Genomic DNA, 25,920 nt, shown 5'->3' on the forward strand with positions numbered 1-25,920 from the left:
ACCAGGGCCAGCCTGGAGTTTTTACGAGGGCACATCTTCCACTTGTATGGGAAGATGGAGTGTTGAGGTTGACTCCATACCAGTGGGGGATGGCCCCCAAGACCCTGCCCTCTGCTGAGCTTCTCCAGAGCAGGCTGTGACTCTCCAGCCCTGCCTGTCTCACTCCAACCGGGGCATAAAAATACTGACTTGTAGTTGCAATAATAACATAAACAACTTGCTTTTTAAAAAAACTTCAGTAGTAAGTAGATAAAATTTGTTAATATTAATAAAAACAGCTCAACTTCTTCAGAAACCATGTATCGGTTTTACACTGTCTGGGAAGAATCTCCCCCCTTACCCTCAAAGCAGTAAGGGCTGCTGGGACTCCTCATAGCAGAGGGAAGAGAAGGGATGGTTAGTGGATGTGGTACCAGAGCCCCCTCTGTGTACTGTCCGGCATAATCCTCATAAGAAGCTTTCGAGGTTGGTTGCAATTTGATCATCCGTTTTAGCAGATGAAGAAACTGTGGCCCAGAATAATTAATAATAAACCCGCAGGCAGTGAGTAGAGGAGTGGGGTCAGGGTACGCCTCAGCTCTCTGGCCCACCTCGGTCCAGGCCTCCTGGGGGAGGCTCCAGGCTACAGGAGAGCAGGGCACCTGCCTCTGTCCCCAAATCTCATGGCTCTGTGCTTCTTAACCCAACTACAGATCAGAGCCCCTGGGAAGACTGTGAAGAAACATCACTGCCTAGGGTTCCCCCAAGACTGTGATGTCCCCTGACTGTGATGTGAGTGGTAGGGGTGGAGTTTGTGTGATGTCAGTATGTTTTTAACCAGCTTCTGCAGGGGATCTGAGGAGTAGTGTTGGCTGAGAACTGCTCAGGCTGCCCCCAGGTGGGATCCCCTAGGGCTTCACTACCCACAGTTCCAGATGTGATCCAGTGGTCACTTTCCGATCTAAGTCAGGGAATGTTGGGGCATTTTCGGTCAGGAAGAAACTGGGGAGGTGTGAAAGGACCGGGGTCGATTAGAGAGGTTTCCAAAAAGACACTGGTAACTGAGATGGCTATCTGTGGGTGACCTGCATTCCCACTGCCCCAGCCTCCCCATGGGAGCCCCCCAAGGGAGGGGAGACCAGGCTGGGTCCTCTTGCCCTCAGCACCCTGTTTAAGGATCTGACGCAGGTTTTGAAGCTGAGCAGGTTGTTAAACTTCCTAGAGCCTTGGGCGCCTTGTCCACATCAAACAGAGTAACAGAGATTTCTATGGGAGGGGAGTGAAGAAAGCCCTCCCCTTTCGTGACCAGTGGCATGCACTACCATCTAGCTCTTCCTTGGTGTTCTAGAAGAGACCAGCCTGGCCAATATGGTGAAACTCTGTCTCTACTAAAAATACAAAAATTAGCTGGGCATGGTGGCGCATACCTGTAGTCCCAGCTACTCGGGAGGCTGAGGCAGGAGAATCGCTTGAACCTGGGAGGCGGAGGTTGCAGTGAGCCGAGATTGCACCACACTGCACTCCAGGTGACAGAGTGAGACTCCATCTCAAAAAAAAAAAAAAAGAAAAAAAAGAAAAAGAAAATGCCCTCTTACGCATCTCAGTGTATTATCACGGAAGAGTTTAAAAGGCCAGGCACAACACCAACAACTGTGTCCTTTTTCTCCACCTCACTGGAGGAAGTGAACATACCTCTCTCCATTTTTAGTGTTCGAGGTGCTCAAAGTGGCAAAGTAAGTCCTAACATCGTGGGTCTGCAGGCTTTTCGTACAAACTAACTCTGCAGGGTTCTTCTGCTTGGAGTCAACATGATGGTGAAGAGATGCTTGGCAAGGAGTGGAAAAGTAAATCATGATGTCCTCAGCACAGGGCACCTCTTTTTTTTTTTTTTTTTTTTTTTGAGACGGAGTCTCCCTCTGTCGCCCAGGCTGGAGTGCAGTGGCGCGATCTCGGCTCACTGCAAGCTCTGCCTCCTGGGTTCACGACATTCTCCTGCCTCAGCCTCTCCGAGTAGCTGGGACTACAGGCGCCCGCCACCACGCCCGGCTAATTTTTTTTGTATTTTTAGTAGAGACGGGGTTTCACAGTGGTCTCGATCTCCTGACCTCGTGATCCGCCCGCCTCGGCCTCCCAAAGTAGGGGATTACAAGCGTGAGCCACCGCGCCCGGCCAAGGGCACCTCTTAACTAGACAGTTTCCCGTGTTCTCATTTTTGGTTAGAATAGGTGGGGCAGCTCATTTGACAGGAGGAAACTGGCTTGTCGGAAGTGCGCGGATGCTCTGCTCACCCGTGCCTGGGTCCTGGGACACCCATTGGTAGCAGTAGGTCTGTAAGCTGGACCTGGGGACTTGGGCTTGTGGTTATTTAGCTCTGTGACCTCAGGCAGTTCTAGAAGCTATCACAGTTGGAGGCTGGAAGTCCAAGATCAAGGCTCTGGGATATTGTCTGGTGAGGGCTGGCTCCTGGTTTATCAAAGGCACCTTCTATCTGTGTCCTCCCATGGCAGAATGGGTGAAGGGTCTTGTGGGGTCCCTTTTTCAAAGGCAGTAACCCCATTCATGCAGAGTCTCCCCTCATGACCCAAGCACCTCCCAAAGGCCTTACCTCCTAATAGCATCACCTCGTGGGTGAGGATTTCAACATATGGATTTTGGAGGCACACAGACAGCCCATAGCTGTGGGGGTCCATTTTACCATGAGAAAGGTGTGCTCCGTGCTTGTGAGGGGTGGAGACAGGTGGGCCCTTGTTTATCTCTCGGGCCGGGCACCCCCACCCCCATGCATGGGTAGGTGAAGGAAGGAAGATGCTCCTCTTGGCACCAGCCCCTGACTCTTCCTGCTCCTCTGAAGGGAGGGAAGGGGGCGAGATCCTACCAGGGACTTAGCTGGAGGGGGCTGGGGAGAGCCACCTTAATTTAACACTTTTTGTGGCTCTCCTGTGCACATTCTGTAATGAAACAGCTCTGTTTTGAGCAGGGAAGAGGGAGGAAGCACCCACTGGAGGTGAATTTTGTAGGGAAAGCATTTTTTATTTACTTCTCAAAGTCAGGGGGAAGGAACTCTGTGACGAGTCAGAGCAGAGGGAAACGGAGAACAAATGCTGGTTTCCCCAGGGGGGGCAAAAACACCATGCGAAGGATGTCAGAAGTCACCATCTGTTTGTCAGAAGAAGCCCCGAAGTGTGGCAGTCGCAGAATGACATTTCATTGACAGCCTGAGCCTGCACACCTCAGGGGACTCCCATGGGTGGGGACAGGCTGCGTGCCCGGGAACTTTGTAGCCAATGGAGACGTTTTGGTTAACCTGGTGGAATAAATACACTCTCCTCTGTGGCCAGTGGACTCTCATTCATCACGTATCTACTGAGTGTCTGTGTGATTTTCATGAGAAACAGTGTTGTGTAAAGGACAAAGCAGTACTGCTTTCAAATCCTGCTTCCACCTGAGTGGATAACTCCAGATTTGGACCATCTTGAGGGCCAGGCACTTCACAAATGGCATCTTTGATCATTCATACCACTCTGGGAGTTGGACTCCTTGTCCCCTAGGATGTCACTGGATCAGTAAGAGCCTGGGCGAAAGCCCCCTCACCGCAGGGACTGGAAGCCAGCTCCCCAGCTCTCCAGTCTTTCAGGTGCCCCGTGCACATATCCTGAGCCCCTGCGACCTCATGTACCCGAAAGTCCTCTGCTGGTCTTCCCCCTCCAGCATGGCCCTGGGGAACAGGTGGAAAGATGCTTGCTGGATAGGTGAGATGCGAGTGTGCCTGAACACTTCCTGAATGTCCCAGAGGGTGAGTGCCATGGGAAGCACACTGTTACACTGTCCCTTCTGGATTTCAGATGGAGCACAAGCTGGCTGCACAGGGAAAGAGACAAGAGGGAGGATTTTCCCAAAGTCTGTGTTTGGACAGGACCCAGGTTCAAGACCTGCCCCTAGAGACAGTGCCTGGGTCTCCTGCTGCCCAGTGACCAATGTTCCCGCCTTTGGACAAGGAGAGAGGGCCAGGCTCAATTTCTGCAGATGAGAGCTGGCACCAACTTGCTGATGTCAGAAATTCCTTAAACTGAAGGCAGTCTTTTTCAATATCAGAGGAAAAGTGCTTTTTTTTTTTTTTTTTTTTTTTTTTTTGACAGTCTTACACTGTTCCCCGTGGTTGGAGTGCAATGGCGTGATCTCGGCTCACTGCAACCTCTGCTTCCTGGGTTCACGTGATTCTCCTGCCTCAGCCTCCCAAGTAGCTGGGATTACAGGCGCCCACGACCACACCTGGCTAATTTTTTGTAGCTTTAGTAGAGACGGGGTTTCACTATGTTGGCCAGACTCGTCTTGAACTCCTGACCTCGTGATCTGCTCTCCTCAGCCTCCCAAAGTGTTGGGATTACAGGTGTGAGCTACCGTGTTCGGCTGTAAAGTGCTTTTAAATGTGCTTTAGGTGGCACATAGGAACTCCCTCACACTCGAACACCCTCAAGCCATGGAGCAGTGGGACTGGCTGTGTCCGATTTCGTGTCGATGGGCATGTAGTGGGTAGAGGAGAGCTGGGAGTCATCTGCCCAGAGTATCTGGTGGCCCCAACTGCAGAGCACTGAGGTTAGGAATTGGGAATCAGGGCTGGATCCTGCTAGGGCAGTGGCTCTGTGAGCACACGTCAGAGGGACTAAGGATTTGGACTCTACACCCCTCACTTGGGTTGTCTGGCCAAGATGTGGTGAGGATTTGGTTTAGATGATGCCTCTCTGCAGAAACACCCAGTGGTAATGCATGTTCTCATCTCTGAATCACAGGTGGCGCCGGCCATGGCTTGTCCCATCCAAGGTCATGGTCACCTTGACCCCTTGATTAGGTGGAGACTGAAGCCTTCTCTGTTGTTGACTTACTCTTTTCCCTTTTATAGTAAATAAAGGAAAGTATTTAGAGACTATGTACTCTCTTTAAAGTTCAACCAGTGACAGCGTATTAGATTCTGTCTCTCCACTGCACATAACTCCCGAGTCTCCCATCCCACGATGCATGGAAGCTGAGACCTTTACCTTTCCTAATAACCTGCTCCCAGGCCTCCCATTGCCTCTCTGAGACTGTCTCTGTGGTCATTTGCTTCTTTTTTTTTTTTTTTTTTTTGAGACGGAGTCTTGTTCTGTCGCCCAGGGTGGAGTGCAGTGGCGCAATTTTGGCTCACTGCAAGCTCCGTCTCTCAGGATCACGCCATTCTCCTGCCTCAGCCTCCGGAGTAGCTGGGACTACAGGCGCCTACCACCATGCCCAGCTAATTTTTTTGTATTTTTGGTAGAGACGGCACCGTGTTAGCCAGGATGGTCTCAATCTCCTGACCTCATGATCCGCCCACCTCAGCCTCCCAAAGTGCTGGGATTGCAGGTGTGAGTCACTGCGCCCGGCCTTGGTCATTTGCTTCTATCAGTAGGGACTCAAAGATTCTTGGATTCGTATTGTATTCAATGGGTCGTAATCCAATATTATCACTATTTTGATGTCCAAGTTGTTTACAGTTTGCCTGGTGGGAGCCTCTTCAGGCTGGCCCGTGTCTTTTTGTTAAAAAACCCATTGTTGTGTGAGTGCTATCTTACTTTCTGGCCAAAAAGAAGAGATTTCAGGCTCATTGGGGGTGACTGTTGCTATTGGAGCCCCCCCCACCCTCCAAGGACAGAGCTGGGAGTATCTCTGTGTGTGTGTGTGCATGTGTGTGTGTGCACTGGTGTGTATACACACATTCACATCTACTTTGATTTCTAGATGTATCTACGTCTCTAGATTGGAAACTCTGAGTCACACCAATATCTGATTCCTGTCTCCCAACACAGGGCTTACTATAATGTCCCCCCTTCTAGACTAGCAAGCTCCTCCCCAATGGAAAGGAAGGTGGCTCCCATTTTTCTTCTCACAGATCCTTGTGCATGACCAATCTCCCGCCACCTCTCCACTGCTATGGCCGTCTGTGTTTCTAGGGCTGTTGCCCGAGGCTGAGGTTCTCTTAACTAGAGTTTCCATGTCCACTCCTGCTTTCTCCCAAGTGTCCTCCCAGGGCTTCCAGGGGTCCTCCAGGATGAACATACACCTGTGTTGCTTTTTCCTTTTTGCCAGTTAGAGCCCCCTGTGACGATGGAGTCCAGCCCAGCTCGGTACCGGGGCCTCCTTCCTTGTCACTGCTTTGTGCAATCATGCTCACCACCCTGTCCTTGCTTCTTGAGCCCTGTTTACCCTCAGTGTCCCAACACAGCTGTGCATTAGCCACCCAGCCTTTGGCCAGTTCACCAAAAATACGGCACTTTACCATCCTTGCCTCTTCTCACCTCTTTTCCTGTCTGGAAAGTGTCTGCTTCTGCTTCAAGTCACAGCCCATTCATGGAGTTCTTCCCATGATCTGTGGACTCCGTGCCCCCTCCTAACGCTGTGTGTAGATCGTCACTCTGGGAAGGGCGGGGTGAGTCAGCCGCTGTATTTCCTCTGATATCTAGCACACACGTTGCTCACATATCTGTGGGTGAATGCATGATCGTGTGAGGGAATGGACGCACAGAAGCATCTTCCAGTTTCCAATGGCAAAACGGGCACGAGTGGCCCCTCAGCTCTCCCCCAGGGAACCTTGTATTTGGTGTTAAAGTCTGACTCATGGAGGGGCTCATGTCCCTAGTTCCAGCTGGGTTTCCAACCCAGGTTGAGATGTAGCCTCTCTTCCTGATGGCTGGTTTGCTGATATCTGCCTTAGCCGTCTGGAATTCATCCTCCCTGGGAAGAACCTCATTTTATTCCTGGGAACAACCGCGTTTTGTTTCTGGGAAGAGCCTTGTTTTGTTCCTGGGAACCAAGTGCAGTCAGAAGCTAGGGTGAGACAACCTGGTGAGTAAAAAGCATAGAGGATTGTGGCAAAGCACGAAGAAAATTGGAAGCTGGGCAGCAGCACAGAGCTCACTGTGGCCTTAAGATGGAGTGAGGCCAGTGTGCCACCCAAGTTTTGTGGTGAGGGTCTGTGCCTGGAGGAGTGTGTGCCCTGGCTTCTGAGTCCCTTCACATCCGAAGACCCTCAGCTACAGCTTACTTCTGGGAGGACTCAGAAGGGTGTGGTCTGAGACAGGCAGTGAACACCAGTGTTGATGCGGTGGAAATACAGCAAAGCAGAATGTTTTCATTCCTGCACCAGTGTTTATTGCTCCTGCTTGGTGCTGTGTGTGGAAAATCCCAGACAAATTTAGGACTTCCTATTGGAGGCACAAGACTTATGACCACACTAGAGGGTCAGGGCCCCCAACCATCCTTGGGTGGCTCAGCCATGGAGGATGATTAACCAGTCTGGGAGGTCAGATGGGAGGCGGATCTCCAACTGAGCCCAGGACAGCGGTTTTCAGCCAGAAAGGAGAATGGGAAACTGCGTTGGGAGAAGCCCCAAGTGAGCCCAAGGGCGCAGAGCAGAAGGACCCTGGAGTGTAAGCCTAGATTGCAAGCCTGGCAGGACGAGGTAAGAGTGGGGGCCAGGGAGAGGGGCTGGAGAGGCGGCCTGCTGATGAATGCGGATTCGCCTTAGGATTGAGCACTGTTTCTTGCCGGTGAAAAATCAGTTTGTTGTCCTCACCGGGGAGGTTTATCATACGCATGCTATTTGTTACTAGTAATGAAGTGTGGAAGTTTTCTGAATGCCTACCCTTTTAAATAAGTAAGAGCAGATTCAGGGTATCCCTGTAATAAAAAGCCACCTTCAACCATTTGCCTTCCACTCTGGCTTGCATAGGCAGTGGGCTGGCCTGTGCTCCTGGCCACTGTTCCTGGGTGGACCCCAGAGAGTGTGAATCCTGGTACTCAGGTTGGAGGAGTTTTATCCTGCTGGGGGCTATCTGTTCATTGCTGAATTCAGATTTCTTTGGCCGGTTCCCGTGGGCACCGTGGTAAGGGCAGTGGTAGATCCAGCTGACCTCTGGGCATGTTTGCCCTGGGTAAACCACGACAGCAGCATATCCTGTTCTTAGCTATTTGTAGGCACTGCTATGTGCCTGGTATTGTGTCAGATGTGAAGGAATCTGGAATGAATACGATACAGATGTGTTCTCAGGGAAAGATGTTTGAAAAAAACTAAAGTTTGGATATGCTATAGGAAAAAAATGATGAATTAATACAGAAAAATGAATGAAGGAATGAATATAGAAAAAGGTGAATAATGGTGTCATTCGAAGGACAGGGGGAAATGAGAATGCCTGCTTGTCTACCAGGTGATGATTTAGTGAGGAATTGGAACCCAGAATGGTGTGTTCTAGGAGGAGGTTTTTTCCTTTGTAGTTCAAAGTTGAAGAGCAGCTTTGCTCTTCTACTGCAGAAATAGAAAGATGGATATTTAGTGCCAGAACTTGAGAGGTTAACGTTGGCCAGTTGAATTGATGGCTGGAATTTGCACATATGTCAGCCATAAAGGCCATGATAGCCCACCCAGACTGCTCCCCACATCCAAGGCATGTGGAGTTGCAAGTGGAGCTGTAGATCTGAAGTTAGAGTGTTGGAGCCACAAAGGCTGAGCTCTGGGACACTGCCCCTAGGCTGGGCCTGGAGTGAAGGGTACAGTGTTAGCTGGCCTGAGACTAGAAGGCCCCCTATCCTGCTCTGAGGCAGGGGTCTCTTCCGCTGCCCCCCCCATAGACCACAGGCAGTGGCTTCATCTTGAACATGTTCTTTTAGTTTTAGACTCGCCACAAAGCTTCTTGTAGACAGCCAAGATCTACTGCCCCGGGAAGGCTGGTGAAGTCCGACGGGCATTGAAAGGAGGGATCTGCCTGTGGATCTTGCCCGCCTCTCCTCCTGGCGTTTCTAAGTGACCCTTCCTTCAGGATCCTGGCTTGTCCATCTTCTCCCATCACCCTGTCATCTTCATCTCCTGAACTTTGGGTTTCTAATTTCCTTCTAAAATCGCAGACTCATAAAGGAAGACGGGACTCCAGATGTGCTGTGAATTGTCCTGATTTGCCAGGAGCAGGATGGCGGGGGCGAGGGAGGGATAGGCTGGGAGATAGGGAGGGGGGCAGGGATGTGCAGCCCAGCCCCCAGGTGTGCAAGGCCCCGGGCGGTCCTGTGCTTTGACCTTTGCTTGCAATCCTCACCTGGTTAGGCGTGTCCCTCTCTGCAAGGCCAGGCTCCTAGTTTTTTTTAGTTGAAGAGGCAAATTAGAAAAAAAAACCTTTCTGCCTCGGTGTTTCCCTGCTTTCCACTCCAAATGCCCTGTTTGCTAGTGTAGATTACCAAGGTAGTGTAGATTACTGCTCATTACAGATGCAGAATTGACTGGATAATAGTAAAGATTTAGAAATTCCGAAAGCCAAAGAGCTTGCCGGGTTTTGATTCTTTTAAGCACCTCGCCAGTGTTCTCGGAGAGGTTTGAAATCCTGGTAAAGCTGAACCCTGCGCCAAGCGCGGCGCGTCGGTAATTCCAGTCAGATGGCGGCTGCAAGACCCTGCTCCCCCTGCTTGGAAGGCGTTTCTTCACCCACTTTCCCAGTGTTTGGCGGTTCAGCCTGTGCCTCCGCGCTCTCTCGGAGCTGCGGTTGGGGCGGGCGGGGGAGAGAGGGCTAATTCGTGTCAGATGGAGGGACGCCGTGCGGGACCGTGCGCTCGCGCCTGGCTTTTGTTCCCGGCGTCTGACTTCTGACGGGCGGGAGTGGCCGTGGAGGCGGCGGCGCGCGGCTGGGACCTGGGCCGGCGGCCACGGAGAGCCCTTGGCTCCTCCCGTGTTGGCCATTTCCTGGGACTTGTGTCCGCGGGGGACTCGGGAGGTATCCTCTGCCCCGATCGCCGCTGGGGAGGGGTCAGCGGCCGTCCTCGCCTGGTCAGGCCGGGCTCCCTGCGGGCGGCAGGGGCGGCCATGCGGCTGCGCGCCCTGACCCCCGGGCCACCGGGAGGGTTCGCGCGCGGAACCCGGTCGCGCCGGCGCCGGCGCCAGGTGAGTGCGGCCCGGAGCTGGTGTGCAGGGCCGGGGGCGCGAGGCACGGGCGCCTTCAGGGCTGCACGCACGTGGGCTGCGCCGGGTGTGCACTGGTGCCGGTGGACGCTGTGCCGGTGTGTACCCGCTTGTGCTCATGTGTATACGTGTGTCCTTGTCAGTGCGCGTATGTCGGTGTGTTTGTGCACCCCCGTCTGCACGTCCACGCGTGTGTGCTTGTGAGCGCGCGTCTGTGTGTGCAGGCAAGTGTACGCTGGTCCGTGCCTGAGTCCTGGTGGGTGCGTGTGTACCCTTGTGTGTGCGCGCGCAGCGCAAGGAGCGAGAGGGCCAGTGGAGCTTTGCCTAGTGGGGGCGTCTTCTGGTAAGCGTGGAAGAGGGATCGGGCTTAGCTCTTTCTAACCCAGCTGCCTCTTGAAAAGGCTTCTTGGGTTCCTTTCCCTGCAATGGAATTGGGATACTGGCCATTGCGCAGACCTGCTGTCCCTCGCGTGTTTCTGGGAAAGGTAAAGGGCATTTTAGCTCTGCAATGACGTGGGGGATGCGCTGGGATGTAGGAATCTTTACAGGTTCCCTGGGGACCGCATGGATTCCAGCGGCGCTCTGTGGTCCACAGGACGGCCCTTCACGGTGTTTGAATTAAAACACCGTGAGCGGTGCTGGTTGGCTCCCCGCTAGGTTCAGCCGCCCTTTCCCTAAGTCTAACAACCAGGCATTTATTGTATTTGTTTTTCTGAAACTTTTGTAAGGTTCTGTGGAGTGAAAAACTGTCAAAATTTCAGCTGGTTACTTGAGGTGTACTGCGTTCCCTTTTAAAGTTTAGTGGTCAAACGCTGCTGCCTGGAAGTGTGGGAACAATAAGTGCTGGATGTGGAGGGTGTCCCTCTTGCCCCAGATACCGGCCCCCTGTGGGCTGGGAAATATCCCCGAGGCCCTGAAGTGTTCCTGGCTGTTTAATTTCAGAGTAAAGTTGGGCGGCGAATGTGTTTTTGATCAGTGTCTGCCTCTCCAGAATGCCTCTGAAGGTTTCCCAGGTGCCTGAATGCCCACCTAAATCCTCTTACTATGGTGGAGCTGAATATTTCCTGAAAGGAAAACATAGCTGGGATTGTGCTGATGCAGCTTTGCACTTTTGCGTGTGTAACCATTTTGCCAGGGCGACCTTTAGCCGGGAGAACCTATCGGAGAGGTCCCTGCGGTTTTGCATTTCGGCAGAGTGGAGCATTCGAGTGGAGCATTCATGGGGAGCACCTCCCTGTTCAATTTTGCGGAGATTTTTCTTTCTCAAAAGAGACCTTACAATCAAGACCGGCACTAATTACTGTGTCCCCCTCAGGGAGTCCTTATGGAACCAGCAGCCTGCTCTCTACCCTTCCAACATTTTGTTCCTAACAATTAAGTGCAATTTAGATTCCTGAACTGAGCCTGCTAAATGCTTCAGCATTGCTGCCTCCTCTCCCCCTTTGGGAGAAATGAAAGCACAGTATCAGGTGAAAACAAGGGCAGTCTAATCCCGTCTGGTCTCATTTCACAATAGAGATGTTATGTACAGATGAAGCGTGAGCAGATGTTATTACACTATCTTAAATGAACTCCTCAGGGATCCAGCAATTCAAATGGCTGAGCCCTCGCAACAGTGCTTCTCCTGTTTCCCTCTTGAAGTTTTCTAGCTGTGGACCAGTGGGCAAGAAAGCTGCAGGAAAACAGTGCCTCTTTCTCCCTGGTTGGAATAAAGGTATTTGTAAGGAATAAAAGGTCACAGTATCTTTCCTTGGCCCACAGACTGTGGCTAATTCATTTGGTCAACAAATATTAATTGAAGGTCCATGGTCCACTGTCTGCCAGGCACTGGGCAGGGCCCTAAGAGGACAAAGGGGAAAGAGCCTGGTGTCCTGCATCTAGGAAATTGCAATCTAGCACAGGAGAGAAGGCATATAAACAAATAACTGCAATACGAGTGAAAAGTATGTGTCAGCTGCTGCATTGCAATAGAGAGATGTGTTTGTTAGGTGTTTGAATGCTACTGTTGTCTAACTAAGCATGAGACTGGGGCTTGACGCATATGGGGCCTGAGTCCCATATGCCTCATCTATCGGCTGTGTGGTGCTGCATCTCGATTTTGCATCTCACCATCATGGTTTGTAGACTAGTGGTGATTACGGTAATGACACAGAAGCACTTGGCTAGTGTTACCGACTGCATAATTAGCAGCATCATTATCCTTCTTTTGCAGAGCATTGAACACACAACCTCTGTTATCAGAAAGGATGGAATCTCTTTGAAAAAACCAGATACCGACATAGGAACAACTACATAATAACAGTGCCTTAAACGTATATAGATACTTATAGTATAGTCTGTTATATACAGTGGTGGTTCTGTCTTGGCTGCAAATTGGAATCACGGGATGCAGTTGGGGTGGGGGGTTTGACAACATTCCAGTGTTCTGATTCAACCTCCAGGTAATCTGATTTAATTGGTCTGGGGTGGAGCCTGGGTCAGCTGTTTTAAAAACTGCCCCATTGATTCCTATGAACTGATAGATTATATAGCGTTTGGTCATTTACAATAGCTGTTATGAGACAGGAGGGGGAGGATATCTTTTCTATTTAAGAGAGGTTGTGACTTGTCCTGGGCCACAGAGCTTGTAGTGTAGGTATCAGAACTTATGTGAAGGCTTCTGCTTGGTTCAGGACTCTCCCTTACTTTATTTTTTCTTTTTTTTGAGATGGAGTCTCACTCTGTCAACCCAGGCTGGAGTGCAGTGCCACGATCTCGGCCTACTGCAGCCTCTGACTCCCGGGTTCAAGCGATTCTCCTGCCTCAGCCTCCCGAGTAGCTGGGATTACAGGTGCCTGTCACCATGCCCAGCTAATTTTTGTATTTTTAGTAGAGACGGAGTTTCACCATGTTGGCCAGGCTGGTCTTGAACTTCTGAGCTCAGGTGATCAACCCGCCTTGGCCTCCCAAAATGCTGGGATTACAGGCATGAGCCACTGTGCCTGGCCATGAAGTTTTTTATTAGGTGATTGTATTAGTCCATTTTCATGCTGCTGATGAAGACATACCCAAGACTGGGCAATTTATACAGGAAAAAGGATTTAATGGACTCACAGTTCCACGTGCTGGGGAGGCCTCACAATCATTTCGGAAGGTGAAAGGCACATCTCATATGGCAGCAGGCAAAGAGAAGGAGCTTGTGCAGAGGAATTCCCCCTTATAAAACCATCAGATCTCACGATAATTATTCATTATCAAGAGAACAGCACAGGAAAGACCTGCCCCCATGATTCAGTTACCTCCCACTGGGTCCCTCTGACAACACATGGGAATTCAAGATGAGATTTGGGTGGGGACGAAGTTAAACCATATCAGTGATTAAATGTTTAGGATTGTTATGTGTTCTTGATGAATCAATCTTTTTATTATTATGAGAGGACTTTCTATATCCTTGGCAATGTTCTTTGATCTGCAGCCTACTTTGTCTGATATAGCCACTCCAACTTCGCTTTGATTAACATCAGCAAGGTACCTCTTTTTTCTAGCCTTTGTCTTTAAAAAAAAAAAAAAAGGCCAGGTGCAGTGGCTCACACCTATAATCCAGCGCTTTGGGAGGCCAAGGTGGATGGATCACGAGGTCAGGAGTTCGAGACCAGCCTGACCAACATGGTGAAACCCTGTCTCTACTAAAAATACAAAAATTAGCCAGGTGTGGTGGCGGGTGCCTGAAATCCCAGCTACTTGGGAGGCTGAGGCAGAGAATTGCTTGAACTTGGGAGGCAGAAGTTGCAGTGAGCCAAGATTGTGCCACTGCACTCCAGTGTGGGCGACAGAGCGAGACTCCATGTCAAAAAAAAAAAAAAATATATATATATATATATATATAAAATCTGACAACTTTTGTTGACTTATAATTGAGATAGACTATTTACATAAATATGATTATTAATATGGCAAGGTTTGAATCTGTCATCCTGCTACTTGTTTTCTATTTCTCCTACCTATTATTTGTTCTGCCTTTCTTTTATTTCCTTTTGCCATTTAGATTAATTGAATAATTTTTATTATTTCATTTTATCTCTCTTGTTTGCTTATTACCTATAATTCATGATTTTAGTGGTTGCTCTAGGGTTTATACTATACCTCTGTAACATCACAGGCTACCTTCAAGTGATATTATATCCACTTCATGAATACTGTGAGAGCCTTATAATAGTGTTATGGGATCTTTGGGGTGTCCACATTCTGGCTGGAAACCTCTGTGACTAGTGGCACCTTTGCCTGAGTTCTTGTCCTGTGTCCAGAAGAATGAGATACGAAGACAGGGGAAGGGTGAAGAAGATGAAGACAAGCTTTATTAAGTGTTAAACAGCTCAGAGGAGACCCACAGTGTCCTCTCTGTAGGCAGGTCATCCCGACCTCTGCTGTTCTCAGCAGAGAGGAGGCCCTGGAGAGGGTAGTTCCTCTCTGCAGCTGGAAGTCCCAACATCTCTGCAGGTCTCTGAAGCTCTCGGCAGAGAGGGTAGCTCCTCTGTGCTGCTGGTCTCTTGTGGTCTCTCCATTCTCTCTGTCTTCTTTTTTGCTCTGGCTGAACATGGAAAAGCCCTTGGAGGGGAGGCAGTGCCTGCTGATTGGTCCATGGGCAGCCATGGGCGGGCTGGAAGAGGCACCATGAGTTCCTACTCCAGTCTGTGGGACTGGCAGCCCGTCCCCAGCCTACAGGTCCTCCCTGGCCTGAAGGTGGGGCCTTACTGAGGACCCACCCCCTTCTGCCCAGGACTTTGCCTACCGCTGCCATTCAAGGCCCTGGAACTTGTCCCCAGTCCTGCTCTGAGATCAGAGGTGAGGGGCCGGGAGAGGAGACAGGCCAGGCAGCCAGAACAGACACTCCTGAGCCAGCAGGGATGGTGGGGGGGTTCTTCCCATGCCCCCGAGGGTGCAGGCCACAGAGATGCCTGGGTCCTGTGCCTGGGAGGGTGGCTGCAGCTGCCTGCACTCAGGGAGCTTCAGCTTTTCCCCAGCTCCCGCTTGCTTGGTGGAGTGGAGGCCAGGTCTGCAGCCGTGGATGGTGGCTGCAGCTGCACCCCGGGGAGCAGATCCTGCCTGCTCCTGGCCCCACTCAAGAGCACAGGGAGGCTTGGATCTACAGCTGCAGTGTGGGCAGCTGCAGTGGCACCTAGGGAGTTCCCACCCCAACTCAGAAGGGGCGGAGCTCCCACCCACTCCATGGAGAGTGCAGCCCCAGCTGCACCTCCCTGCTGCAGCCAGTGTGATGGTAGCAACCGCTGTCATCAATAGTATATTTCTTTTTCTTTCCTGAACTTTGTGCTATTTTATCAGAAAATTTACTTTTACATATGTCATGTGTCACATTACACTATTGTTTAAACAGTTAATTATCTTTTGGTGAGCTTTAAATAATAAGAAAAACTCATAAATTTACCTGTGTAATTAGCATTTCCAGTGCTCTTCGTTTGTTGGCATAAAGCCATAATTCCATCTGCCATGTCCTTTTTGCCCAAGCACTGTCTTTAATATGTCATATATGTCAGCTGGTGATTTTTTTTTGGGCTTTAATTGTATATCTTTTTTTGCATATTTTAAGAAGTTTTTGGTTCACTTTTATTTTTAAGAGCTATTTTTATTGGGTACAGAATTCTAGATTGACAAGCTTTCTTTCAGTATTTTGTTTTATTTTATTTTGTTTATTTTTTTAACTTTTAGGTTCAAGGTACATGTGTGGGTTTATTATATAGGTAACCTGTGTGTCATGGGGGTTTGGTGTACAGGTTATTTCCTCCCCCGGGTAATAAGCATAGTACTCGATGGGCCGTTTTTCAGTCTTCACCCTCCTTCCACCCTCCACCCTCAAGTAGGCCCTGGTGTCTATTTCCTTCTTTATATCCATCTTTCAGTATTTTCTATTACACTGCTGTCTTCTCACTTATATTTTTTAAAACAATGAGAAACCTGTTATCCTGCATGTAACGTGTCTTTTGGCCCCGTGGTTGTTTTTAAGGTCTTTCTCTTTGTTACTGGGTTTAAGCAATTTGATTATTGTATGCCTTGGGGTAGTTCCTGTCACATTTCTTGTGCTAGAAATATATATATATATATATATTTTTTTTTTTTTTTTGAGATGGAGTTTCACTCTTGTTGCCCAGGCTGGAGTGCAATGGCGCAATCTCGGCTCACTGCAACCTCCACCTCCTGGGTTCAAGCGATTTCTTGCCTTAGCCTCCCGAGTAGCTGGGATTACAGGCGCCACCACCATGCCCGGCTAATTTTTTGTATTTTTAGTAGACACGGGGTTTCACCGTATTGGCCAGGCTGGTCTGGAACTCCTGACCTCAGGTTATCCACCCGCCTCTGCCTCCCAAAGTGCTCGGATTACAGGTGTGGACCACCATGCCTGGCCAAGAAATTTCTTGAGTTTCTTGGATCTGTGGATTTTTAGTTTTCCTCCTGGTTTGAAAAAGTTTCAGTCATTATTTTTTCAAATATCCCCCCTTCCTTGCCCTTCTCCGTCAGTCTCCATTACTCGTATGTTACGTTGTTTAAAGTTCTCCCACAGCTTACTGATGCTTGTTTATTTATTTATTTAGGTTGTCTCATCTCTGTGTGTTTTGTGTTGGGAGGTTTGTACAGTGATTTCTTCAAGTTCATTCACCTGTGCTTCTGCAGGATCTAATCTGCCAGCAATCTCATCCAGTGTATCTTGCATCTGATATTCTTACATTTTCCTCAATGAATGTTTGATTTGGATCTTTTTATGTTTTTCAGGTCTCTACTTAACTTTCTAGCATATAGAATAGTTATTATGATGGACATTTGGGTTATATAACCATTCTTTCTCTTGCGGACATAGGCTTTTATTTCTCTTTAGTGTAAATAAGAATGGAATTGCTGAGTCATAGGATAGGTGTATGTTTAAGTTTATAAGAAATTGTCAAACCATTTTCTAAAGTAGTTGTAACATTTATTCCACATTCTAAATACCATTTCATCTTTTCAAATAAATTTAATTATTCCAGTGGGTGAGTAATGGCCTCAATGAATCCATATGGATATTAAGTACTGATAGAATACACGGTCACATATCAGCAAATAGATGTGATTAGTGCTTGACTCTAAAAGCAAATTGAATTCTTATAAGGTTATCATATAGCTGTGAGCCTGGGCTCTACAAACAGGAATAGGTAGCTGAGTGGTCAATTTCTCCAAGTGCTAATGCTTGTAACTGTGTTTGAGGAGGAACCACATGTGTACCACAGGTTGGACTGTCTCTTCTTCTGCAGAAGATCTCAGAGAGGCTCAAGAGCTTAGTGGTGATTCTGGAACACTTCTGAACCAGGAAAGCCAGTTGACTTCCTCATAACATAATTGTGCTGTTTAGCTAATTACTTTTTCCAGAAGAAAAAGGGTTGAGAGTCTAGAAGTGTACATGGATTACTTTGTCACAGAAGTAAGTGGCTCCACGGCTCAAGTCTGGAAGGGAGTGCATTTTCACATAATGGTATTGGTTGATGTAATGTTTCTAGGCACCCCATGTGGAGATTGATGAGTTGGGTGTGAGTGAACGTCCGTCTGGGACTCTGGAATTGGGAATGCTAACAGGATATCAGTGGGTCGTCTTGGGAATTTTAGCATCACCAAGATGGTTTCTTGTTCTCTGTTTGCTTGGTAAAGTTCCTGTTTTTGCTCTTTACAAATTCCACTAGATTTATTATCTCCCGAAAAGGAAAAGAAAAAAGAAATAAACTATGAGATGAAACGTTGACAATTTCTTCCTTTACTTTTTCAGCCAGAAGAATTAACCTCTAGTCTGCACACTTTTAAGAACAAGGCCTTTAAAAAATCCAAAGTGTGTGGAGTTTGCAAACAAATTATTGATGGTCAAGGTGTTTCATGCCGAGGTAAGTCTGTGTTTATGATTCTCTCACTGATTAATCCAAAGCAAAACAAACAAAAAAACAAAGCGAAAACTTTTTTTCGGGAGTTTCCGAAAGTTAAATCATGGAATTCCCCTTCTTAGTTTATGGGTCCCCCAACCCCCCACCCCCTTACTTAGCAGGGGCCAACCGTATTTACACAGATAAGTGCTCATGAGGACATTTTTACAGAAAGAGCAGAGTTCCCCGATGGGAGAGGAGGCAGCAATTTGTAAATTAATCATTTATTCTTGGGTCTGCTCTGAAGTGTCAGTAACTCAGGTTATTTAGTTTGATTTTCAGATCTCTTACTCAAGTTTGCGAATGCAATGTTTCTATCTTTAGAATTCAGGTTCATTTTGGCATGGCGCCTTTCAGATCCTGTCACTAAACTAAGCCACCAGCTTGGGTACTAGATATTTAGACATCAAGTAATGAATGGAACTTGCCAATTCTTTTGTGACTACACATTAATAAATTAGTAAGAGACGTGTCACTGTAATGAATGTGGGAATGGTGGGGGGCAGGGGCTGCTGGGCGGACCAGTGGGGTACACCACACAGAGGGAGTCACTAGGAGGACCAGGCCCTTGGAGAGTGCGGGGGCTGCTCTTTGGCGTCATTTCATCTGCGGGGTTGGGGATTTCCTCTAGAAAATGTGCAGAGTCTCAGCCTGTGGGCTTCCATGCTGTTAGGACCTCCCCCTCAGTGCCTCCCTCCCTGCAGACCCCCAGCAGATGGTCCCTGATGGCCACTTTAGAGTAGGGTGCCTATGATGGAAAGATGCACGCAGTCAAACCTTAATGGGTTGAGGATGTGACCAGGGGCCTCTAAGGGGCTCTTGGAATTCTTTTACGGTTCAAAGGCCTGAGCGTGGGTGAGAAGACTGGGGTGCCCCTCCTCTGATTCAGCCCCTTGGAGAAGTCAGTGCTGAAGAATGTGTTGGATGAATGGTGGGTATCGGCCACCCTCGTTGCTAAGTAGAAGCCAGAGACCAGGGAGCCATCTGTGTAATTCATCTAGATCTGCATCCAAGGCAGAGAACACGGGCTATAGTGTACTCTGAGCCAACTGATAGACATCCTGTGATTCAAAACTTTTTTTTTTTTTGAGACAGGGTCTAGCTCTGTCATCTAGGTAGGAGTGCAGTGGGATGATCAGGGCTCACGGCAGCCTTGACCTCCCGGGCCCAAGCCATCTTCCCACCTCAGCCTCTCCCGTAGCTGGACTATAGGCATGGGCCACATGCCCAGCTAATTTTCTTACTTTTTTAGAGACAGAGTCTCATTATGTTGTCCAGGCTGGTCTTGAACTCATGGCCTCAAGTGATTCTCCTGCCTTAATCTCCCAAAGTGCTGGGATTACAGGTGTGAGCCATTGTGTTTTAAGCCCATATTTGCAAACGGCACTGCACTGGGTGATATCTTGGTCATCTGTGAGTGCTGTGGCCTGTCACTGGCCATTCCCCTGCATAGGTTGTCCAGTTCAGGAGGGCCATGTCAGCCAAATGTGGTGGGCCTTTGTGTTTGGGGCCTGCAGGTGTAAGGTGATGAGAAATTGCACTGATGCTCTTGGACTGGCGTCCTCCATCAGGCTTGCTCTAAAATGTCTGTGGGCAAATATAGCAGCCCCTCTGTGTCCCACATACCCTACAGGGTCCAGTAGGGGCTTTGTGCCTTTCCAGGAACACGGCAGAAATAGAAGCCCAAGGAGTCTCCCCATCTTTGAATGTCATTCTCATAAAAATGCCCATATTTTTATTTATTTATTTATTTATTTATTTATTTATTTATTTTTGAGATGGAATCTTGCTCTGTCACCCAGGCTGCAGTGCAGTGGTGTGATCTCGGCTCACTGCAAACTCTGCCTCCCAGGTTCACACCATTTCCCTGCCTCAGCCTCCCCAGCAGCTGGGACTACAGGCGCCTGCCACCGTGCCCGGCTAATTTTTTTTTTTTTTTTTTGTATTTTTAGTAGAGATGGGGTTTCACCATGTTAGCCAGGATGGTCTCCATCTCTTGAACTTGTGATCCGCCCTCCTCGGCCTCCCAAAGTGCTGGGATTACAGGCACGAGCCACCGCGCCCGGCCAGAAATGCTCATATTTTAAAATTTTGAACTCTAACTTTGACTCCCAAGTGTGAAAAGAAGGAAAAGGAAAGTCGTGGTTGAATTGGAACCATGAAGCCCAGAGAGCCTGGGAATCAGAGCTTTCAGGGCCTGATGTTGATCCCAGAGCCCTGGTCCTGTGCCAGCGGAGCCACTGGGCGATACTGGGAGAGCTGTCATGAGCAGCATGGCACCAGCAGGGACACCCTGGGCTTGTTCTTGCCTTCCTCACCCTGTGATGACATCTCAGGCAAAGTTGCACAGCCAAAGGTTCCCCATGAACTGACTTCTGCCTGTCAGGTGCTATGAGGGGACAGGTCTGATTTAGGAGCAAAGGCGGAGGTCAGACAGAGCTGGGTCCTGGCCCTGCCCCTCACAGGGGCAAAGTCTCCTCACTCTGGGTCTAGGACTTAGGGTAAAGGCTATTCCAAGGGCAGAAGTCAGGCTTAAAGTGCACAACCAGCGTTGTGGCACTTAGTTTTGTTACTGGTGTTAGGATTGCTCTGAAGGGAACCCACTGTGGGTAGCTCCACGTGGCTGATGCTGCATGTGTGTTTGGTTAGCCTCTGCACCACACATCCTTGAGCTGTAATCCAGTGGGGGAGCTCCTTAGGCACAGAGGCCTTTTGCACAACTTACCACAGTGGCTTGGGCTGCACTGGGTTGGTTATATTGCTTGAGGATTAATTTTTCTTTCTTTGTATAAATGAGAACTGAGTTTACTGAAGTTATCTCAGACATCCTTTTTAGTACTTCAGTATTCTGTTCCTGCCATTTAAGTAGTATTGACTATTTTCAAAGTAAATGGAACCAACGAAAGAGAAGAGCTTGGAGAAAGCACGGCCTCCAGCTCTGAAACGCGCAAGTGCGTCTTGGACGGCAGGGAGCCTTGTCTTCTTTCTTTATCTGGAGGATCATCATCTTGGTGCCTTCCCTGGGATTGGGACTTGTGTCTCTTCCTCTGTCCTGCAGTTACACACACTCAAAAGGGCCAGGAAAAGACACCAGATTGATCCTCTGGTTCCAAATGAACTCTGTTTTGTGGCATTTTAAATATGTGGTGTGTGAAATATTAGGGAGGGGTGAGGAGGCCTGCCAGAGTGATGTGTATGTGCCTGAGTGCGTGGGTGCACATATGCATGGCTATGTGTGCAGTGCATGCATGCATGATTGAGTTCATGCATATGAAGACATAGAGTGCACACACCTGTGATTTCATGTTGTGCATGAGTGCATGCGTCTGAGTGAATGCATTTGCTTGAGCACACAGATATTCCATGTTGTGAGGGAACATGTGAGAGCATCCCTCCTGTTCAGACCACTTTGTAGAGTTCAGCTGCTCTACGACGTCCATTATCTTATCTTGAGGGAGATAGAGACAGAGAAAATGTGCATGCGCACAGAAGCAGCTTTTGTTCTTGAAAGAGAAGAGAGGGAATAAATAGTGCCCTATCTGGACAAGATGTTCAACAGGCTTATCTTGCTGTGTGTCATCTGGTTGTTAAGGAAGATGCAGTAAGGCATGCTATCTCCAGATAATGGTTTAAATTTCACACGCTTCTGGCAACATCCAGGCACTCATGAGAACAAGGCCCAGTGTGGTGGCCCCATGGCCCATCTACTGGTTTCGGTTGGTATTGATGCTTTCCCACCACCTCTTGGGACTCTCTGGGGTTCTGCTTCGGTGTGAGGCAGCGAGACACCTAGAGCGTCACCTCTGAGGATTCGAGGCCCACTTTGGCCTGGAGGACCCCACATGTACCCCACATGGATAAGCAACGGATAAGCAGCTCTGTCCTCGTGCAGCATTATTTTCTGTCCTGTTTGGCTAATGCTCCTCTACTCCAGGGAACCCAGTGGAGCACTGTTTTTTCTCACTGGTGAAATAGATTCTTGGTCAGTGGAGGTAACAAGGGAAAAAAAAGCCATATACCTTTTTTTATCCCTTGAAGAAAATCACTCATGGACAACTATGATGTTAGGTGACTTCACCCCTCTTCTCATGCCTGGTTTATCCCTTTCTTCTTTACCTCCTCCTTCCCTACAGCTTACTTTCCACCGCAGGGACACATTGCTGCTCCCATTGCCTTTTTTAGGCTGGTTCCTTTCCAGGGGCAGCCAGGATGCAGGCATTATGGGCACACAGGCACCTGCTCCCGCTGTGTCCCTGTCCGTGGCTCTGGGCCCCTCAGCTAGGATGGGATGTCTTGTCTAGAGGAAGTAGAAAGAGATCAGGATGTGGGGTCAAGTTCTAGCTGTGCCACTCACACCCTGGGCAGTTTTGGACACTAGGCTTTTACGAAGCCCATTTTCTCAACCCTAAAATGGGCATGAAAATGCAGACCCAGTGGTGCAGAGCTGGGAGTCAGGGAGGGGTGTACGTGAAAGGGCCTAATCTGCCAGGCCAGTGAGGCAAGGCAGGACCACCGCCTCCCCAGGGGACGGCTGCTTCGTGCTGGCAGGCAGTGCTGCACTACACCCTGGATGTGCCCCCTTTCAGAGGGTGCTGGTTCAACTTCTCCCCAAAGAGTTGCCCTGAGCTTGCTGGCTGTGAGTCCTGGGGGTGGTGTGGTGAGTTGTGCTTACCTTTCCAGCCTGGGTGCGTGCAGTGCATGCATGTGTGTTCTTGTGTGTGTGTGTCTGAATTCCTCCCTCACTCCTTGCTCTCCTCTTAGCAGTCCCATATGGGGAAGCTCTTCTGCCTTGAGCCCTCTGGGCTGGTGGGCTTCAGTAGGGACTGTCCCCATAGTCCCTGGGTCCTTTCTTTATGGTGGGTGGTGGCAAGCACACAGCTGCTTTTTGCAGAGAGAACTGGCAGAAGCTGAGGATGTGGTAGGCTTGGGAAGCTGCATGTCCTGTTGAGTTCATGGCAGGAGGCTCATTATCAGGAAAAGGAACCCGGAGCCGGCCCAGATGAAGGAAAACATTTGCCTTCTGGAGGAAGGAGGGCCACCGCCCTTCAGGGAGCACTTGCAGGCTCCATCCCCAAGGAGGGACCCCCACTCAAGGCACTTGGTGGAGGCATTGGGAGGAAACAGCAGCCATGGGCACCGTTGGAGGCAGAGGCATTCTGACTCAAGGGACGGGCCCACCTCTGGTTTCTGGCGCTGTTGGCTTTAGCACGTGGTGAGTGTTGTGCCCTTGGGCATGTGTGCACTGAGATGCTGAGGACTTCTGTTAGAGAAGTGTCTGTCTTCTTCTTTCTGTGGGATAGTTTTTTGGAACTGCCTCAAGTGTGCCCTGTGTTATGGTCAGAATGTTTGTGTTTCCCCAAAATTCCTATGTTGACCATCTAACCCTCCATGGGATGGTGGCATTAGGAGGTGGGACCTTGGGGAGGTGATCATGTTTTGTGAGTGGAGCCTCACGGGTGGGATTAGGGCCCTTATGAAAGGGACCCTAGAAAGCTCCCTCACCCCTTTGGCTATGTGAGGATGCAGTAAGGAGGCACCATCTATGAACCAGGAAGTGGGTCCTCCCCTGACACCGCATCTGTGGTGCCTTGACTTTGGACTTGCAGCCTCCAGAGCTGTGAGAAATCAGCAACTGTTTATAAGCCACCTAGTTGAGGGTAATTTTTAAATAGTAGCCCAAACTGGCGGAGACTTCATGTTTTTACGCACATAGCTCTAGGAATTATGTTAATAAACGATAGAAACTCTTTTTTTTTTTTTTTTGAGATGGAGTCTCACTCTGTCGCCCAGGCTGGAGTGCAGTGGCGTGATCTCAGCTCACTGCAAGCTCCGCCTCCTGGGTTCACGCCATTCTCCCGCCTCAGCCTCCCAAGTAGCTGGGACTACAGGCACCCGCCACCACGCCTGGCTAATTTTTTGTATTTTTAGTAGAGACGGGGTTTCACCATGTTATCCAGGATGGTCTCGATCTCCTGACCTTGTGATCCGCCCACTTCGGCCTCTCAAAGTGCCGGGATTACAGGTGTGAACTACTGTGCCCAGCCTAGAAACTCTTTATAAAAAACATACAGGATTCCATGTTTCAGAAGTCTTTTAGATATGATTGTTTTCATTAGCTTTTTCAGTTATGTTAAGTTAATGTGTGTGCTGGAGACCAGGAGGTGTTCGGGGATGCTCCCAAGCCTGAGGTGCCATGGTCTGTTGAGGCCAAGGTGCCCTGTGGACAGGAGGTGTCATGGTGTAGGCTGAGGTGGTTGTGATAAGCCCCCATCATCAGAGCAGGAGTACTGGGGGATGGGAAGTTACGAGGAGGCTGTGAGGCCAGCCTGGGGGTGTGGGTGGGACTGACTACCAGTGCAGAGGCTTGTGGCTCAGAGGCAGGCAGATCTGAAATGCTTTAGGGAGACACACCAGGGAATGTCACCCGTCGAGAGCCCTTGGCCTGCAAAAGCTGCTGCTGCACAGAGGCTTTAGTTTTCTAACTTAATGCAAGCAACAAATCTATGATCCTGCTTGCCTCTGAGGAGGCAGGGAGATATGGTGTCCCCACTTTTGGGGGACAGGCATCCCATCCCTGCTGATACCTGGGACTCGGATCCACTGATTAGGAGAGCCCCTGGCCAGGCTCTGGCCCCCAGCCCTGCCTGCTGCTCCACCTTTTTTTTTTTTTTTTTTTTTTTTTGAGACGGAGTCTTGCTCTGTCGCCCAGGCTGGAGTGCAGTGGCACAATCTCAGCTCACTGCAAGCTCCGCCTCCTGGGTTCACGCTATTCTCCTGCCTCAGCCTTTCCGAGTAGCTGGGACTACAGGCGCCCGCCACCACGCCCAGCTATTTTTTTTGTATTTTTAGTAGAGACGAGGTTTCCCTGTGGTCTCGATCTCCTGACCTCATGATCTGCCCGCCTCGGCCTCCCAAAGTGCTGGGATTACAAGCGTGAGCCACCGCGCCCGGCCACTGCTCCACCCTTGCTGCCCTTCTTCCTGGAGGCTGGGCCCCTGTCTCCATCACTCTGCAGAACTCCCATTTCTCCGTCCTAACCCAGCTTCCCTGTATCTGGCCCTTTGTCTGCCCAGGCTGGGATGCCCTTGAGATCCACTCTTCCTGTTTGCCTTTCCGCTCCTATCCTGTTTGTACTCAGAGAATGGCTCTGGGAAACTGTAAACCATCCAGCAGGAGGAACCCGTGCCTGCATCCTCATGGTGGCCCTTTTGAGGCTGTGCCTGCCTTATTTGGTCTCTCCTGACTCCCCCAGGTGCTTTGAGAGGCTGGCTGCACAGGGCTCATTTTTGACCTTTTGCTGGACCGTGCTGCTCTGCCTGCTGCCCCTCATTCTTTGGGTTTCAGCGCAAGCACCAGGTCCTCAGGAAGGTGCCTCCCTGCCCTGCCGCTGTGTCCCTTAGCATCTGCCCTTTTCCCTCCAGAACTATCCATGGCCAGTGACTAGCCAGCCATTTGGATGTTCACTGGGGCAGTGATTCTCTGCCCTCAGCTGGAGCCCAGGAGGCATGAGGGGCTGGCTCTGTGTTGTTCACCAGGTGCCTGTGCACAGGGCAGACACCTCTGTCCCAAAGTGGAGTGCTGTCTTGTCTTGCAGGGTGAACCCTCACCAGCACACTCTTACTGAGCAGGTACGGCGGCTGGTGCATTGCGATGCCCATGGTGACCAAGGCTTCGAAGGGCTTGGAGTCTAGTGGGCTGGAGTAGTGAGCAGGAACAGGATCCCATGTGAGGAGTGCTTTATCAGAGGTATTTGCAGCCTCCTTGGGAGCACAGAGGAGGGACAGGCAATTCTGGAGAGGTGAGTGGGGCAGGGAGTGTGGGCATTGTCAGGACGATGGAGGAACTGCTGTGTTCTGATCATTTGTTTATGAATCTATCTGCTCCCCTGGGCCGACTGCCCCTACTATGATGCGATGCAGTGCTGTTTGTTGGGTATCCTGAGTCTCAGCAAAGGGCCTAGAGCCCAGTAGGTGCACAGGGAATGTAAGTTGCATGACAATCCAGATGAATTGGTGCAGATAAACACCTGGCTCATTGATCCGCTCTTCTCTGGCAAATCCA

At 49.7% G+C, this 25,920-nt stretch overlaps 1 protein-coding gene across 4 annotated transcripts in view; it reads left to right on the forward strand.

Moving 5' to 3' along the window:
• Positions 1 to 25,920, forward strand: part of TNS3 (tensin 3) — a 314,080-nt gene that overhangs the window by 39,048 nt on the left and 249,112 nt on the right. For 3 of the 4 annotated variants that reach the window (XM_055293200.2, XM_055293206.2, XM_063609575.1), the window contains exon 2: positions 17,712 to 17,823. In XM_055293200.2, coding sequence (XP_055149175.1) covers positions 17,712 to 17,823 — 112 coding nt within the window. Of the gene's footprint in view, positions 1 to 9,467; positions 9,911 to 17,711; positions 17,824 to 25,920 lie in introns of those variants that run through there. The other variant, XM_055293199.2, reaches the window with a different exon arrangement.

This window comes from Symphalangus syndactylus, chromosome 9, assembly GCF_028878055.3.
Source record: "Symphalangus syndactylus isolate Jambi chromosome 9, NHGRI_mSymSyn1-v2.1_pri, whole genome shotgun sequence".
NCBI lineage: Eukaryota > Metazoa > Chordata > Mammalia > Primates > Hylobatidae > Symphalangus > Symphalangus syndactylus.